The following is a 16,547-nucleotide window of genomic DNA, read 5'->3' as shown; positions in this document are numbered from 1 at the left end:
TCTCTATATGGGGCAAGTGCATGTACATAAAATGATTAATAGGATCAGGTTTGCATCGGTATTTCAATTAAGGGGGGTGTGAACATTTCTTGGTCCCCTTGCAGTAAATAGAGAACCCTTGCTGTGAGATGTGAAATTGTTGTTAAACTACAAGACCTTTAACATACAGTTCTTATACTGGATGTAGTGTTGTCTCGATACCAATATTTTGGTACCGATACCAAAATTATTTCGATACTTTTCGGCACTTTTCTAAATAAAGGGGACCACAAAAAAGTGCATTATTGGCTTTATTTTAACAACAACTCTTAAGGTACATTAAACATATGTTTCTTATTGCAAGTTTATCCTTAAATAAAATAGTGAACATACAAGAAAACTTGTATTTTATTAGTAAGTAAGCAAAAAAAGGCTCCTAATTTAGCTGCTGACATTTGCAGTCACAAACTGTGTCATATTCCATTCTATTATTTTGTCAACATTATTAAGGACAATTGGTAGAAAATGAATTATTAATCTACTTGTTCATTTACTGTTAATATCTGCTTACTTTCTCTTTTAACATGTTCTATCTACACTTCTGTTAAAATGTAATAATCACTTATTCATCTGTTGTTTAATACTTTACATTAGTTTTGGATGATACCACAAATTTGGGTATTAATCCGATACCAAGTCGTTACAGGATCATACATTGTCATATTCAAAGTCCTCATGTGTCCAGGGACATATTTCCTGAGTTTATAAACATAGTATACATTTTAAAAAAAGCAAAAGAAAATGTTGTGATGCCAAAAAATAGACATAATCTTAGTAGTATCGACTAGATATGCTCCTGTACTTGGTATCATTACAGTGGATGTTAGGTGGAGATCCACCAATGGCGTTTGTTTACATTTTGACGCCAGTGAGCTACGGTGTATAGTGAAGCATGTTCTGCAGGGATGATACTTGTAAGAAATGTACTTTATTTGTCGCCATGGAGGCGAGGATTAGTGATTTAGAAGTAGCTAAAACATTGCCGACTGGGGCTGGACTTTAGCCGCTAGCTAACTAGCCATGTCTTAAAGCACCTCTTCCTGAGGGCGTTTCAGTGTTTTAACTTTACCTTTATCGTTAGTTTTTAAGCCAAAATGCGTCCGTTCTCCCTTTTCTGTCTACACACTGTGTCTGCTTGTAAGTACTCCGTGACTGTGCGCTGCCGAACATGCTCCTCTGCTCGTAAACCAGCAATGACACGACGTGACGACGACCAGAGGCGGTATAGTACCTAAAATGATTCATTAGTATTGCGGTACTATACTAATACCGGTATACCGTACAACCCTAACTGGATGTCAATAAATAGTGAAGCTCTATGTAGGTCAGTGGTTCTTAACCTGGGTTCGGCGGAGGTCAAAACACACCCGACTCATCGTGTAAATACAAACTTCTCCCTATCGGCGTATTACGGATGTGGCAACAGCTGACTGGTTTGCAGGTGTGTAATTTGTTGTGAGTTTATGCACTGTGTTGGTTTTGTTGTTTGAACAAGGTGATGTTCATGCACGGTTCATTTTATGCACCAGTAAAAAAAACATGGTAACACTTTAGTATGGGGAACATATTCACCATTAATTAGTTGCTTATTAAAATGTATATTAGTAACATATTGGCTCTTAACTAGTCATTATTAAGTACTTATTAATGCCTTATTCGGCATGGTCTTATTATAACCCTAACCCTCTATCACTGACCCTAACCCTAACCATATAACTCTAAATTAAGTCTTTATTACCGTATTTTTTGGACTATAAGTCGCAGTTTTTTTCATAGTTTGGCCGAGGGTGCGACTTATACTCAGGAGCGACTTATGTGTGAAATTATTAACACATTACCGTAAAATATCAAATCATATTATTGAGCTCATTCACGTAAGAGACTAGACGTATAAGATTTCATGGGATTTAGCGATTAGGAGTGACAGATTGTTTGGTATAACTATATGTTATAGTTATTTGAATGACTCTTACCATAATATGTTACGTTAACATACCAGGCACGTTCTCAGTTGGTTATTTATGCCTCATATAACGTACACTTGGGCAGCACGGTGGAAGAGGGGTTAGTGCGTCTGCCTCACAATACAAAGGTCCCGACTGAGTAGTCCTGGGTTCAATCCCGGGCTCGGGATCTTTCTGTGTGGAGTTTGCATGTTCTCCCCATGACTGCGTGGGTTCCCTCCGGGTACTCCGGCGTCCTCCCACCTCCAAAGACATGCACCTGGGGATAGGTTGATTGGCAACACTAAATTGGCCCTAGTGTGTGAATGTGAGTGTGAATGTTGTCTGTCTATCTGTGTTGGCCCTGCGATGAGGTGGCGACTTGTCCAGGGTGTACCCCGCCTTCCGCCTGATTGTAGCTGAGATAGGCTCCAGCGCCCCCCGCGACCCCGAAGGGAATCCATCCATCCATCCATTTTCTACCGCTTATTCCCTTTTGGGGTCGCGGGGGGTGCTGGAGCCTATCTCAGCTACAATCGGGCGGAAGGCGGTGTACACCCTGGACAAGTCGCCACCTCATCACAGGGCCAACACAGATAGACAGACAACATTCACACTCACATTCACACACTAGGGCCAATTTAGTGTTGCCAATCAACCTATCCCCAGGTGCATGTTTTTGGAGGTGGGAGGAAGCCGGAGTACCCGGAGGGAACCCACGCAGTCATGGGGAGAACATGCAAACTCCAAACAGAAAGATCCCGAGCCCGGGATTGAACCCAAGACTACTAAGGACCTTCGTATTGTGAGGCAGACGCACTAACCCCTCTTCCACCGTGCTGCCCACCCAATAAGCGGTAGAAAATTGATGGATGCATGGATAACGTACACTTATTCAGCCTGTTGTTCACTATTCTTTATTTATTTTAAATTGCCTTTCAAATGTCTATTCTTGGTGTTGGGTTTTATCAAATACATTTCCCCCCAAAATGCGACTTGTACTCCAGTGCGACTTATATATGTTTTTTTCCTTCTTTATTCCGCATTTTCGGCCGGTGCGACTTATACTCCGAAAAATACGGTACTTAGAATACGTTCCCCTAGTGTCCAAATAACTCTAAACTTTGTTACTTAGAATATGTTCCCCATACTAAAGTGTTACCAAAAACATATAACTTTGTCTTGAATTTGAAGAAAAAAAAAGAAGAGTTCGGTGAATGCGCATATGAAACTGGTGGGGTTCGGTACCTCCAACAAGGTTAAGAACCACTGATGTAGGTGCATAGACAGTGTTTACCTGGGGACACGGGGCTCCTCTGCTTTCTCCTCAGCAGCCGGTGGAACGCTCTCCTCAGCCGTAGGTGGCTCCACCGGTGCAGGTACCTCCAGGGGCAGCTCGAACTTTGGCTCAGGCTCTTGGAACTTGACATCGTGTTCTAGAATCGGTGATATCGTGGCCGTGCCGTTGATGGTAGCAGTGGTGTTAAATACGTCTTGCTGTGTGGGTGCAAAAAGAGCTGATTCTGAGGCGAAAGGGGGCAAGGTGTCATCTTGTTGGAGGGGAGGAGTGGTTCTTGAGGGTTGGGACTGTTCGGGAGGCGGTTGCTGCTGATGCAACGACGTCTGTTTTTCCAGGGGCGGCCTGCTGGAGGACACACTATCAGATGGGGGTAGGAGGGTGGTAGCGGTGCTGACTGGGGTGTAAGGTGGCTCCTGCTCCTCACGGACGACACCTTCAACTGGGTACATCTCCTCATCCCCCTCGTACGGCATCTCCTCCTCGTCTTCGTAGTTGTACTCCCCTTCCTCCTCATACGTCTCACCCTCCTCGTCAAAGAGCGCCCGGTCTTCGCCTCCATCTTTGACGTAGCTCCCCTCGTCGCTGTAGACCCCCTGCGGGTCCTCCCCGTCCCAGCCCGGGAAGTCCTCCTTGCCGTAGCTGATGGAGGAGTGGCAGGAGTGGTACGAGTCATTTTCGTCGTAGAACTCGGAGCCTCGCAAGCTCTCGCCGTCCTCGGGGGCAAACCCCTCGCTCAGCTGGGAGCTGCCTCGGCTCAGCTCACCCGACGAGGCGTAGCGGCTGTCTGTGGGGCTGAGGGAGAAACACACGCACAGATGTTATATAAAGAAAGTTGAGGAGCGATCAAGGGCGTCGAGCAGCATCCAGGACTTGCGCGACTAGTGTGTTGGTTAGTGTGACACTCAAAGGGACTTGTGTTGAGGTCGAGGCCAAAAGGGGGGAGACTGCTCGCTACTAGTGGGGAACCAGACCAGCAAGCTGAAGAGTGGAGGTGGGAGGTGATGCATCTGTGGCCTTGTTCACACTGCAGGCAAATCCGATTTCTTACTCAAATCGGATCCTGAAGTGCTACCACTGTATGCCGGGGCGTGTGCAATCCATACAATAGAGCACTGTGGAGCGGAAGGAGAAGTGCCACACCCCAGATAGTTTATGATGTATTTTATATATAATGCATTGAGCAGTTACTCTGTATATTTAAACATGTTTCATAACATCGTGTTTATTCTTTTTAAAGCATTTTCCTTTGGGCGAGTGTGTATTTTAGATATTACCTGACCGCTTCTACAAACCCCGTTTCCATATGAGTTGGGAAATTGTGTTAGATGTAAATATAAACGGAATACAATGATTTGCAAATCATTTTCAACCCATATTCAGTTGAATATGCAATATAAGACAACATATTTTGATGTTCAAACTGATAAACTTTTTTTTTTTTTTTGCAAATAATCATTAACTTTAGAATTTGATGCCAGCAACTCGTGTCAAAGAAGTTGGGAAAGATGGCAATAAATACTGATAAAGTTGAGGAATGCTCATCAAACACTTATTTGGAACATCCCACAGGTGAATAGGCAAATTGGGAACAGGTGGGTGCCATGATTGGGTATAAAAGTAGATTCCATGAAATGCCCAGTCATTCACAAACAAGGATGGAGCGAGGGTCACCAATTTGTCAACAAATGCATGAGCAAATTGTTGAACAGTTTAAGAAAAACCTTTCTCAACCAGCTATTGCAAGGAATTTAGGGATCTCACCATCTACGGTCCGTAATATCATCAAAGGGTTCGGAGAATCTGGAGAAATCACTGCACGTAAGCAGCTAAGCCCGTGACCTTCGATCCCTCAGGCTGTACTGCATCAACAAGCGACATCAGTGTGTAAAGGATATCACCACATGGGCTCAGGAACACTTCAGAAACCCACTGTCAGTAACTACAGTTGGTCGCTACATCTGTAAGTGCAAGTTAAAACTCTCCTATGCAAGGAGAAAACTGTTTATCAACAACACCCACAAACGCCGTCGGCTTCGCTGGGCCTGAGCTCATCTAAGATGGACTGATACAAAGTGGAAAAGTGTTCTGTGATCTGACGAGTCCACATTTCAAATTGTTTTTGGAAACTGTGGACGTCGTGTCCTCCGTACCAAAGGGGAAAGGAACCATCCGGATTGTTATAGGCGCAAAGTTGAAAAGCCAGCATCTGTGATGGTATGGGGCTGTATTAGTGCCCAAGACATGGGTAACTTACACATCTGTGAAGGCGCCATTAATGCTGAAATGTACATACAGGTTTTGGAGCAACATATGTTGCCATCCAAGCAACGTTACAATGGACGCCCCTGCTTATTTCAGCAAGACAATGCCAAGCCACGTGTTACATCAACGTGGTTTCAAAGAGTGTGGGTACTAGACTGGCCTGCCTGTAGTCCAGACATGTCTCCCATTGAAAATGTGTGGCGCATTATGAAGCCTAAAATACCACAACGGAGATCCCAGGACTGTTGAACAACTTAAGCTGTACATCAAGCAAGAATGGGAAATAATTCCACCTGAGAAGCTTAAAAAATGTGTCTCCTCAGTTCCCAAACGTTTACTGAGTGTTGTTAAAAGGAAAGGCCATGTAACACAGTGGTGAACATGCCCTTTCCCAACTACTTTGGCACGTGTTGCAGCCATGAAATTCTAAGTTAATTATTATTTGCAAAAAAAAAATAAAGTTTATGAGTTTGAACATGAAATATCTTGTCTTTGTAGTGCATTCAATTGAATATGGGTTGAAAAGGATTTGCAAATCATTGTATTTCGTTTATATTTACATCTAACACAATTTCCCAACTCATATGGAAACGGGGTTTGTATAATAAGGCCATGCAGAATAAGGCATTAATAAGTACTTAAAAATGACAAATTAAGAGCCAATATGTTACTAATTTGCATGTTAATAAGCAACTAATTAATGGTGAATATGTTCCCCATACTAAAGTGTTACCGTATATTTTCTGCTGGATCTACTCTCTATTTTATGCTGCCCTTTTTTTTTTTTTTGCTGCAGCTGTTACATATACTGTAATATTGTAGATGGTAATTGGGATTTGTTATATATTGTATATATTATATAAAAATATAATATAATAATATATCAGTATATAATATATACTGTATATATAAAATGTACATTTTACATTTTATGTTTTATATTGCTACTGTGGTACATTTTTAGTCTACTTTATACCTTTTGTTTTCGCCCTGTTTTTGTGCACAATCCTTTCCATCCTTACCCTTTCCGTCCTTCGTAACTGAGCTAATGTGTGGACCAATTTCCCTTGTGGATCATTAAAGTTTGTCTAAGTCTAATTCCAAGTCTATTTTTTTTATTGGCCTATGCAGCAGTTATAAAGATGGTTCAGGGGAATATGCTGAGCAACAACTGTAGACATGATTGGGGAAAATATTTTGCAATATTAAAAGCATCGTTATCTTTTCTGCGCAATAATTACAGTTCTGTTCAGTTACGTTTTATATTACAAACCAAAACATTTGTGCTGTCTGTGCAGTTTAAGGTTTGGACCTTCAAGACAAATTTAAAGAATAATAGTTTTTCTGGCAGGTAGCCTAATGAGGTGGGTGAAATAAAGTCGACCTTTAGAAGATTAATTTTACAAGTCTGTTTTTATGTACAGAATAAAATTGGGCATTTATTAAAAAAATGCTAAATAATAATAAAACCCACACATTTCTAAAAGGCGAGGAGATATAACACACTGGCATTTTGTTGAATTGTCTCTATTAATTACTGTCATGTTGATTCAATAGGACATTTCGGATTTTCGGTAGTTTTTTGATGACCTCTTCACATTTTTTGAGCTCGAGTAGCGTTCCTCTTTAACCTTTTTTGACGTTGGGCTTTGAGGATGGACAAATGTGCCTTCTTTTTCTTTTTCTTTTTAAGAGCTGCACAATCTCTCTTACCCCAAAGTAATGACTGACATCAGCATTGAGAAACGCTTACCCCGTGATTTATATTGCAAGGGAAACAGTATTTGTGGGCCCTTTTGACTATCAAATTATCTATTATTAAAATGTTTTTAATGCCAGCTTTGTGTTTTTTTACTAGACTGTTCTTTGTGGTTATATACTATTAATAAAAGACATTAGGCAAAACCAATTAGGTTGTTGGGAATGCTGAAAAATGAATACATTTTAATGGATTTGATTTTAGATTCAGATTTTTGCAAAAATAGAGTGCACTACTTGGCTGCGGTTGATTAAGTCGCAACTCAACTAGGCCTGACAAGTACCATATTTTCTGGACCAAAGGGTGCACTGGATTATAAGGCATCTCCTAACCCGTAGCTCACTAGTGCAACAACGCCGGTAATGTGTCCCGTAAAAAAACGTCCGACCGGAACTCTCTAATAACTAAAATTCCTTGGGTGAATAATGTAAACTCACTACACCGGTAGTTTTTAGCGCTTCCATAGCAAGATATAAGTTAGAACTTTACGCTACTTTACATTAGAAATGGCAACAGCAGAGGATGAATGTCCTATAACAAGAAGATAGAAGCTTATTGACTACAGCATCGGCACGGACTACAGTAGCGGACGTGCGCAAATTTTCAGGACTTATACAGATCTCAAATGCACATCAGCAGGTACCAGAAGGTAAGAAAAGTTGTTTTTCATAATATTGCGAAACAAAACGGCAGATATCCACATCACAGAGTCAGCGCTTCTAAAAGTTTTTAACGATATCCTCCTGTCAACTGATTCTGGTAAATATGTTGTCCTGGTGCTTTTAGATCTGTCTGCTGCGTTCGACACCGTCGACCACGCCACCTTAATCACTCATCTTGAGAACTGTGTGGGCATTAAGGGCGCCGCCCTCAACTCGTTCCGGTCGTACCTAACCGACAGGAGTTTTTGTGTAAAAGTAGACAGTTTTATGTCTTCCACAGCTCCTTTACCACATGGGGTCCCCCAGGGCTCAATCCTTGCCCCAATTTTATTTGCGCTTTACCTTCTCCCCCTTGGTTCTATTTTTAGGAAGTACAGTATTGCATTTCATTTTTATGCCGATGATTGCCAGATTTATTTTCCCATGGCACAAAATAACACAGTTCAACGTCTTATTGACTGCCTGCACGACATCAAAGTCTGGCTTTCAGCTAACTTCCTGAGCCTAAATGAAGACAAAACAAAAGTTATGTTGTTCGGTCCAAGTCGCTCTCCCTCCCCCAACGTTGACCTCGGCACTCTGACCCCGTATCTCAGCGACTGTGTCACAAACCTGGGGGTAAAGTTCGACTCAGATTTTAAATTCGAAAAACAAATCAGCAGCGTCGTTCAAAAAAGCTTTTATCAATTACGCCAAATAGCGAAAGTGAAACCGCTTCTATCAGGACATGATCTTGAGAAATTAATCCACGCCTTTATCTCGACTCGTCTTGACTACTGCAATGCCCTGTATGTAGGCATTAGCCAGGCCTCCCTTGCCCGTCTGCAGCTCGTGCAGAACTCTGCTGCTCGTCTGCTAACACAGACCCGCAGACGTGAGCACATCACCCCTATTTTAGCGTCCCTTCACTGGCTCCCTGTACGCTATCAAATCAATTTTAAACTCCTTTTATTTGTTTTTAAATGTCTAAACAACCTCGCGCCAACCTATCTCTCCGACCTCCTTCAGCCTTACTGCCCCACCCGATCCTTAAGATCAGCCGATCAGCTGCTGTTGACGGTCCCTGACACAAGGCTGAAGCTTAGAGGTGACAGAGCTTTCGCCGTTGCTGCTCCCAAGCTCTGGAACGACCTACCCCTGAGTGTTAGACAAGCCTCCTCTCTTCCTGTTTTTAAATCTCTCTTAAAAACATACTTTTATTCCATGGCTTTTAACACTGAGTGATATCCATCCTGCAATGGCGCCCCATAATACACCTGCTGTGAACCTGTTTTTATGTTTTTATTTATTCTATTTTATTTATTTATTTTTTATCGTGTTCTGTTTGTGTTGTGTTGTGTTTGCTCGGTACTCGTTTTATCTTTTAACCTGCCCATTGTACAGCACTTTGGCTACCCCTGTGGTAAATTTTAAATGTGCTTTATAAATAAAGTTGATTTGATTTGATTTGATATGTCTGCTAATGGGTGCCATTTTGCGGTCCTTATACACACACACCATAGTAATACTTGTATCTCTGACTACGGTAGCCGTAATGGGCCGACAATCCATCAAACGGTGCGGCTTCAAAGTCATACTAAAACATTTTGACATATTTTTGAATGCCGTGTGTAATGTTCTGTATTTTCAATAGAATTGTTGTCAAAATTGGATCTCGTAATGATCATTAATTTCGGCTCGTATTGACTATTGCAATTCTCTTTTCACTCTCTTCAACAAGTCAACGCTAAAAAGACTTCAGACTGTACAAAATGCGGCTGCCAGAACAGCCCATATCACCCCCGTTCTATCCAGTCTTCACTGGCTTCCAGTTAAATTCCGCATTGAGTTTAAGATTTTAGTCCTGACATTCTGTGCGTTGTATGGTGAGGCCCCTCAGTACATCACTTGTTATGCCCCTACTCTTCAGGGCGCAGCCTCCGGTCTTCAGGCCAAGGTCTACTAAAGACCCCAAAAACTTGTTTTAAAACCCGTGGAGACCTGGCATTCCAGGCTACAGCTCTCAGACTCTGGAACACTTTGCACCAGTCCCTCCGTGATCTTAACTGTGTTGACACTTTTAAGAAACATTTGAAAACTTCTCTTTTTAGTAAAGCTTTTAGTTAATGCACCTTTTAACTATAATTTTTAATCCACTGTGTATCCTTTTTATGATGTTACTCCTGTTTTAAATTTAATTGTTTTACTACTTCACCAATGTTTTGTACAGCACTTTTACTTACCCAATTTACTTACTTACGTACTTACTAGAACATTTAAAGTTTTGGTGGCGTTTACTGGCGTCATATTGCAGTCTACACGTACCTCTTATGTGTGACTACCATCTACTGGTCACACTTATCATTACACTATGTACCAAATAAAATTGCTTTGAGGTCGGTAAGCACAACCAGGATTATTCCGTACACTGTCGATTTGATTTTTGAGAAAATTAAAAGATTTTAAGTGCGCCTTATAGTCTTAAAAATACGGGTAACCACATGACACTGTCAGCTATGGCTCTATACCTGCAGCTTAATATACATTTGCATTTAAACAGGAGATCAAAAAAATTCTGAGAAATTGTCCCATTGCCAAGTGAACAGAACATTTTACCCATAGTCCCCGAGGATATGCCAAAAATAAAAAAAAATAGTTTTTGTGTATGACAACATACAATGGCATGAAATCAGTTGACATAAAACCATTAAGCAAAGGTCTCATTACACAATTTTTAAAAGTGAGGCTGTGATTTAAGCATGTTTTGGGTGTTCAACGGTAGCTTCTTTCATGCAGAGATCCCGCAAAATAACAGATCATCTGGCATTTATCCACCTTTTCCTTTCAAACAGAACTCAGCGATATCAGCACACATGTGCACACTGCTATACGGCGACATGGCATCCAGCGTTCGGATTAGGGATGTCCGATATCGGCCGATAAATGCGTTAAAATGTAATATCGGAAATTATCGGAATCGTTTTTTTTTTATTATCGGTATCGTTTTTATGTTGTGTTTTTTTTAGTAAATCAACATAAAAAACACAAGATACACTTACAATTAGTGCACCAACCCAAAAAAACTCCCTCCCCCATTTACACTCATTCACACAAAAGGGTTGTTTCTTTCTGTTATTAATATTCTGGTTCCTACATTATATATCAATACAGTCTGCAAGGGATACAGTCCGTAAGCACACATGATTGTGCGTGCTGCTGGTCCACTAATAGTACTAACCTTTAACAGTTAATTTTACTCATTTTCATTAATTACTAGTTTCTATGTAACTGTTTTTATATTGTTTTACTTTCTTTTTTATTCAAGAAAATGTTTTTAATTTATCTTATTTTATAATTTTTTTTAAAAAGTACCTTATCTTCACCATACCTGGTTGTCCAAATTAGGCATAAAAATGTGTTAATTCCACGACTGCATATATCGGTTGATATCGGTATCGGTTGATATTGGTATTGGTAATTAAAGAGTTGGACAATATCGGGACATCGGCAAAAAGCCATTACCGGACATCCCTAGTTCAGATAATTAGAATCAGGACAACATCGGCAGCAGTGTCTGATGTGACATAAGATACTTGCAGGACATCCGCAATAGGACGAGAGAAGTTGAGTCATTCCGTCACTACACACAGACATGGTCCCACCTCTCTTCCAGTTCTGATGCTTCCTTGCTGCCTTATTTACAGAACAGCGATACAAAAAAAAAAGGCAGAAAACACTATCCAAATTGACTTTTTAAATGCCTCTTTTTAGTTATTATCAAGACTCGTTTGTGTTTTATTTGATCTTATCTTCCAAGTGCAGTAATTTGTTGGGTTTTGCATGTAATGATCTCGCGGAAATGCGACCGCATCCTTCCTGCGTCGCTGCTGTATGTCTGGTACCGTGACAAGAACGTCTGATTAGATATGAAAGGTCTCACATATAGAATGCCAGTGTAATGACAGGCTGTCCTACTGACACATTGGAAGCCTTCAACAGTCTTAACAACCAACAATTAGGTTACTCTGTCTGTGCTTGTAGCGGAGGAGCTCACACATACACGAAATTGAAAACCAGTGAAGTTGGCATGTTGTGTAATTCGTAAATAAAAAATAAAAACAGAATACAATGATTTGCAAATCCTTTTCAACTTATATTCAATTGAATAGACTGCGAAGACAAGATATTTAATGTTCGAACTGAGAAACTACATTTTTTTTGCAACTAATCCTTACCTTAGAATTTAATGGCAGCAACACATTGCAAAAAAGTTGGCACAGGGGCCTTTTTACCACTGTGTTACATGGCCTTTCCTTTTAACAACAACTGAGGAGACCCATTTTTGAAGCTTTTCAGGTGGAATTATTTCCCATTTTTGCTAGATGTACAGCTTAAGTTGTTCAACGGTCCGAGGTCTCCGTTGTGGTATTTTAGGCTTCATATTGTGCCACACATTTTTAAAAGGGAGACAGGTCTGGACTACAGGCAGGCCAGTCTAGTACCCGCACTCTTTTACGAAGAAACCACGCTGTTGTAACATGTGGCTTGGCATTGTCTTGCTGAAATAAGCAGGGGCGTCCATGATAACGTTGCTTGGATGACAACATATGTTGCTCTAAAACCTGTATGAACCTTTCAGCATTAATGGTGCCTTCACAGATGTGTAAGTTACCCATGTCTTGAGCACTAATACACCCCCATACCATCACAGATGCTGGCTTTTGAACTTTGCGCCTATAACAATCCGGATGGTTCTTTTCCTCTTTGGTCCGGAGGACATGACGTCCAGTTTCCAAAAACAATTTGAAATGTGGACTCGTCAGACCACAGAACACTTTTCCACTTTGCATCAGTCCATCTTAGATGAGCTAGGGTCCAGCGAAGCAGGCTGCATTTCTGGGTGTTGTTGATAAATGGCTTTCGCTTTGCATAGTTGAGTTTTAACTTGCACTTACATATGTAGCGACCAACTGTAGTTACTGACAGTGGTTTTCTGAAATGTTCCTGAGCCCATGTGGTGATATCATTTACACACTGATGTCGCTTTTTGATGCAGTACTGCCTGAGGGCTCGAAGGTCCGTAATATTGGTTATGTGCAGCGATTTCTTTTTCATGATATTACAGACCGTAGATCCCTAAATTCCTTGCATTAGCTCATTTAGAAATGTTGTTCTTTACGCTGTTGGACAATTTGCTCACGCATTTGTTGACAAAGTGGTGACCCTCGCCCCATCCTTGTTTGTGAATGACCGACCATTTCATGGAAGCTGCTTTTATACCTAATCATGGCACCCACCTGTTCCCAATTAACCTGTTCACCTGTGGGATGTTCCAAATAAGTGCTTTCTCAGTCTTTTTTGCCACTTGTGCCATCTTTTTTGAAACATGTTGCAGACATCAATTTCCAAATGAGCTATTATTTGCAAAAAATAAAGTTTTCCAGTTCGAACGTTAAGTATCTTGTCTTTGCAGGCTATTCAATTGAATACAGGTTGAAAGGTTGCAAATCGTTGTTTTAGTTTTTATTTTACGATTTATACAACGTGCTAACTTCACTGGTTTTGGGTTTTGTGCATTTAACAAGTCAGCAGCTCGCCCACACACCATGCTGCACCAAAACATAGAGAAGATCAGGTTTATTTGTGTGATTCATTGGTGATTTAAAGATAGATGTAGGACATATATTAATGGTGCTTTTAAAATAATACATACATACAGAGAGAGCGAGAAAGAAAGAGAGAGAGAGGGTCAAGAGCACAGGCATGCAAGCACAGTGAGCGAGGAGGACGGGACAAGTCCACCACTGACGTCACAGCGAGACGGAGTCACAGGCTGGAGCAGGAGAAAAGAGGAGGCGTTGGAAGGAGGTACAGAGACCCACCTATTGGACAGCGAATGCCTACTGTCTAGAGAATATTGGCGACTGGTGCGCCGGCTCGACCCAGAGCCTGAGTCGATATCGCTGCGCCCGTTGGTGGCCGAGTCTAAACTATCATTGTGTCTGGTCAGGGGAGCAGGGGAGAGGGAGGGGAAAGGAGAGGAGCGTCAGTAAAGCTCACAACATACAGAAAAAAAATGTGCTGGTAGAGTCAAGAACATCCAATGCATTGAAAGGATCCTCCCATGCGCACATAGACAAATGACCACGATCACCTGCTGTACTCAAGAACTGTACGCCTCCAGCATGCATACCATACACACTGAAGCATTGAATTGAATCATATTTATATAGCACTTTTCTCTAGTGACTCAAAGCGCTTTACATAGTGAAACCCAATATCTAAGTTACATTTAAACCAGTGTGGGTGGCACTGGGAGCAGATGGGTAAAGTATCTTGCCCAAGGACACAACGGCAGTGACTAGGATGGTGGAAGCGGGGTTCGAACCTGGAGACCCTCAAGTTGCTGGCACGGCCACTGTCAGGGAGGAGAGCGCAGAAGGGACGGCATCTTACCATGTGCCAGAAAGTGAAACAAAACATTTTGCAGACTTCAAAGTGACTTATTCATGAAGAAATTCTGTTGTTTAAGTCAGTGGTCCCCAACCACCGGGCCGCAGCCCGGTACCGGTCCGTGGATCGATTGGTACCAGGCCGCACATTTTTTTTTTTTCTAATTAAATCAACATAAAAAACACAAGATACACTTACAATTACTGCACCAACCCAAAAAACCTTCCTCCCCCATTTACACTCATTTACACTCATTCACACAAAGGGTTGTTTCTTTCTGTTATTAATATTTCTGGTTCCTACATTATACATCAATATTAGGGATGTCCGATAATGGCTTTTTGCCGATATCCCGATATTGTCCAACTCTTTAATTACAGATACCGATTTCAACCGATATATACTGTCGTGGAATCAACACATTATTATGCCTAATTTGGACAACCAGGTATGGTGAAGATAAGGTACTTTAAAAAAAAAAATTAATAAAATAAAATAAGATAAATAAATAAAAATTTATTGAATAAAAAAGAAAGTAAAACAATATAAAAACAGTTACATAGACACTAGTAATTAATGAAAATTTGTAAAATTAACTGTTAAAGGTTAGTACTATTAGTGGACCAGCAGCACGCACAATCACGTGTGCTTACGGACTGTATCCCTTGCAGACTGTATTGATATATATTGATATATAATGTAGGAACCAGAATATTAACAACAGAAAGAAACAACCCTTTTGTGTGAATGAGTGTAAATGGGGGAGGGAGGTTTTTTGGGTTGGTGCACTAATTGTAAGTGTATCTTGTGTTCTTTATGTTGATTTAATTAAAAACGAACAAAAAAAAAAACTAAACAAAAAAAAACGATACCGATAATAAAAAAAACGATACCGATAATTTCAGATATTACATTTTAACGCATTTATCGGCCGATAATATCTAATAAATATAGATCAATATAGTCTGCAGGGATACAGTCCGTAAGCACAAATGATTGTATGTTTGAATGACAAAAAAAATAAAAATAAATAAATACTGTGCGTAAATGCACAAAGGTGCGCTTTGTTGATGTTATTGACTTGTTGGAGTGCTAATCAGACTCGCAGCCTTGCGCACAGAATGTGAAAATGAAAGAAAAGTGTCCGAAATTGTCACTGTGCGTATATTTCTACTCATATTTCATCGCACACAAGTAGGAGCGTGACAAAATGAATGTGCAGAAAATGATCGTCTCCGTGGTAAAAGCCCTGTGTGCACGCAAAATCCTCATTTTAAATAAGGCGTGGCTCCGTTGACAGAGCGGCCGTGCCAGCAACTTGAGGGTTCCTAGTTCGATCCCCAGCTTCTGCCATCCTAGTCACGTCCGTTGTGGGCACGAGTCCACTTTACCCTTGCTCCTGATGGGTCTTTGTTAGGGCCTTGCATGGTGTGTGAATGGGTGAATGTAGAAAAAAGTGTTTTGAGTACCTTGAAGGTAGAAAAGCGCTATAAAAATATAACCCATTTAACCATTTTAAGTAAGGCAGTCTGCATCACTTTTCAACAAAAATGTTAGTAGATCACACACAACACGGCCACTCTTAGTACATTTTATTTTTTGCATACGCTGTCTAGTGCGTAGTATTTGGATCTTAGTTAATCTGGCCCTTTGTGTTCAATTAAATCAATCAATGAATCTCTACTGAACATCATGCAGTGCATACAGAATATAAATACCTTTATTGTAATACTACAGAATTCAAATTTCACAAAACGGTGCATTTAGATCAGGGGTGTCAAACTCATTTTAGATCGGGGCCACATGGAGAAAAATGTACTCCGGCCGGACTAGTAAAATCACGGCATGATAACTTAAAAATAAAGACATCTTCAGATTGTTTTCTTTGTTTAAAAATGGAACAAGCACATTCTGAAATTGTACAAATCATAATGTTGTTCCTTTTTTTTTTTTTTTTTTACAATTACCTGTTGCGGTTAATAGTATATATACTTTGTCATTATCATTATTTATATTTTCTGAATAAATTATGTGATAATGTTCATCAGTCAACTGAAAAAATTATATCAAAATCAAATTACAGTATGTTATTTATGTAGTTTGATCATTTTCCTCGACTGATGCACTAAAATGGGGTTTATTTTGTACAT

The 16,547-nt window shown here is 40.5% G+C and overlaps 1 protein-coding gene across 1 annotated transcript in view; it reads right to left on the bottom strand.

The window, feature by feature from the left end:
- The window catches only part of unc13a (unc-13 homolog A (C. elegans)), a 147,963-nt gene that overhangs the window by 91,905 nt on the left and 39,511 nt on the right, over positions 1-16,547 (bottom strand). Inside the window, exons 9-10 of the mRNA XM_061977917.1 lie at positions 13,827-13,946; positions 3,280-4,074 (exon numbers count right to left, since the gene is read on the bottom strand). Of these exons, the coding sequence (XP_061833901.1) occupies positions 3,280-4,074; positions 13,827-13,946 (915 nt within the window). The remainder of the gene's footprint in view (positions 1-3,279; positions 4,075-13,826; positions 13,947-16,547) is intronic.

The sequence above is a fragment of the Nerophis lumbriciformis genome, linkage group LG18, assembly GCF_033978685.3.
Source record: "Nerophis lumbriciformis linkage group LG18, RoL_Nlum_v2.1, whole genome shotgun sequence".
In the NCBI taxonomy this organism is placed as follows: domain Eukaryota; kingdom Metazoa; phylum Chordata; class Actinopteri; order Syngnathiformes; family Syngnathidae; genus Nerophis; species Nerophis lumbriciformis.
This window is presented reverse-complemented; position numbering and strand designations above follow the sequence as displayed.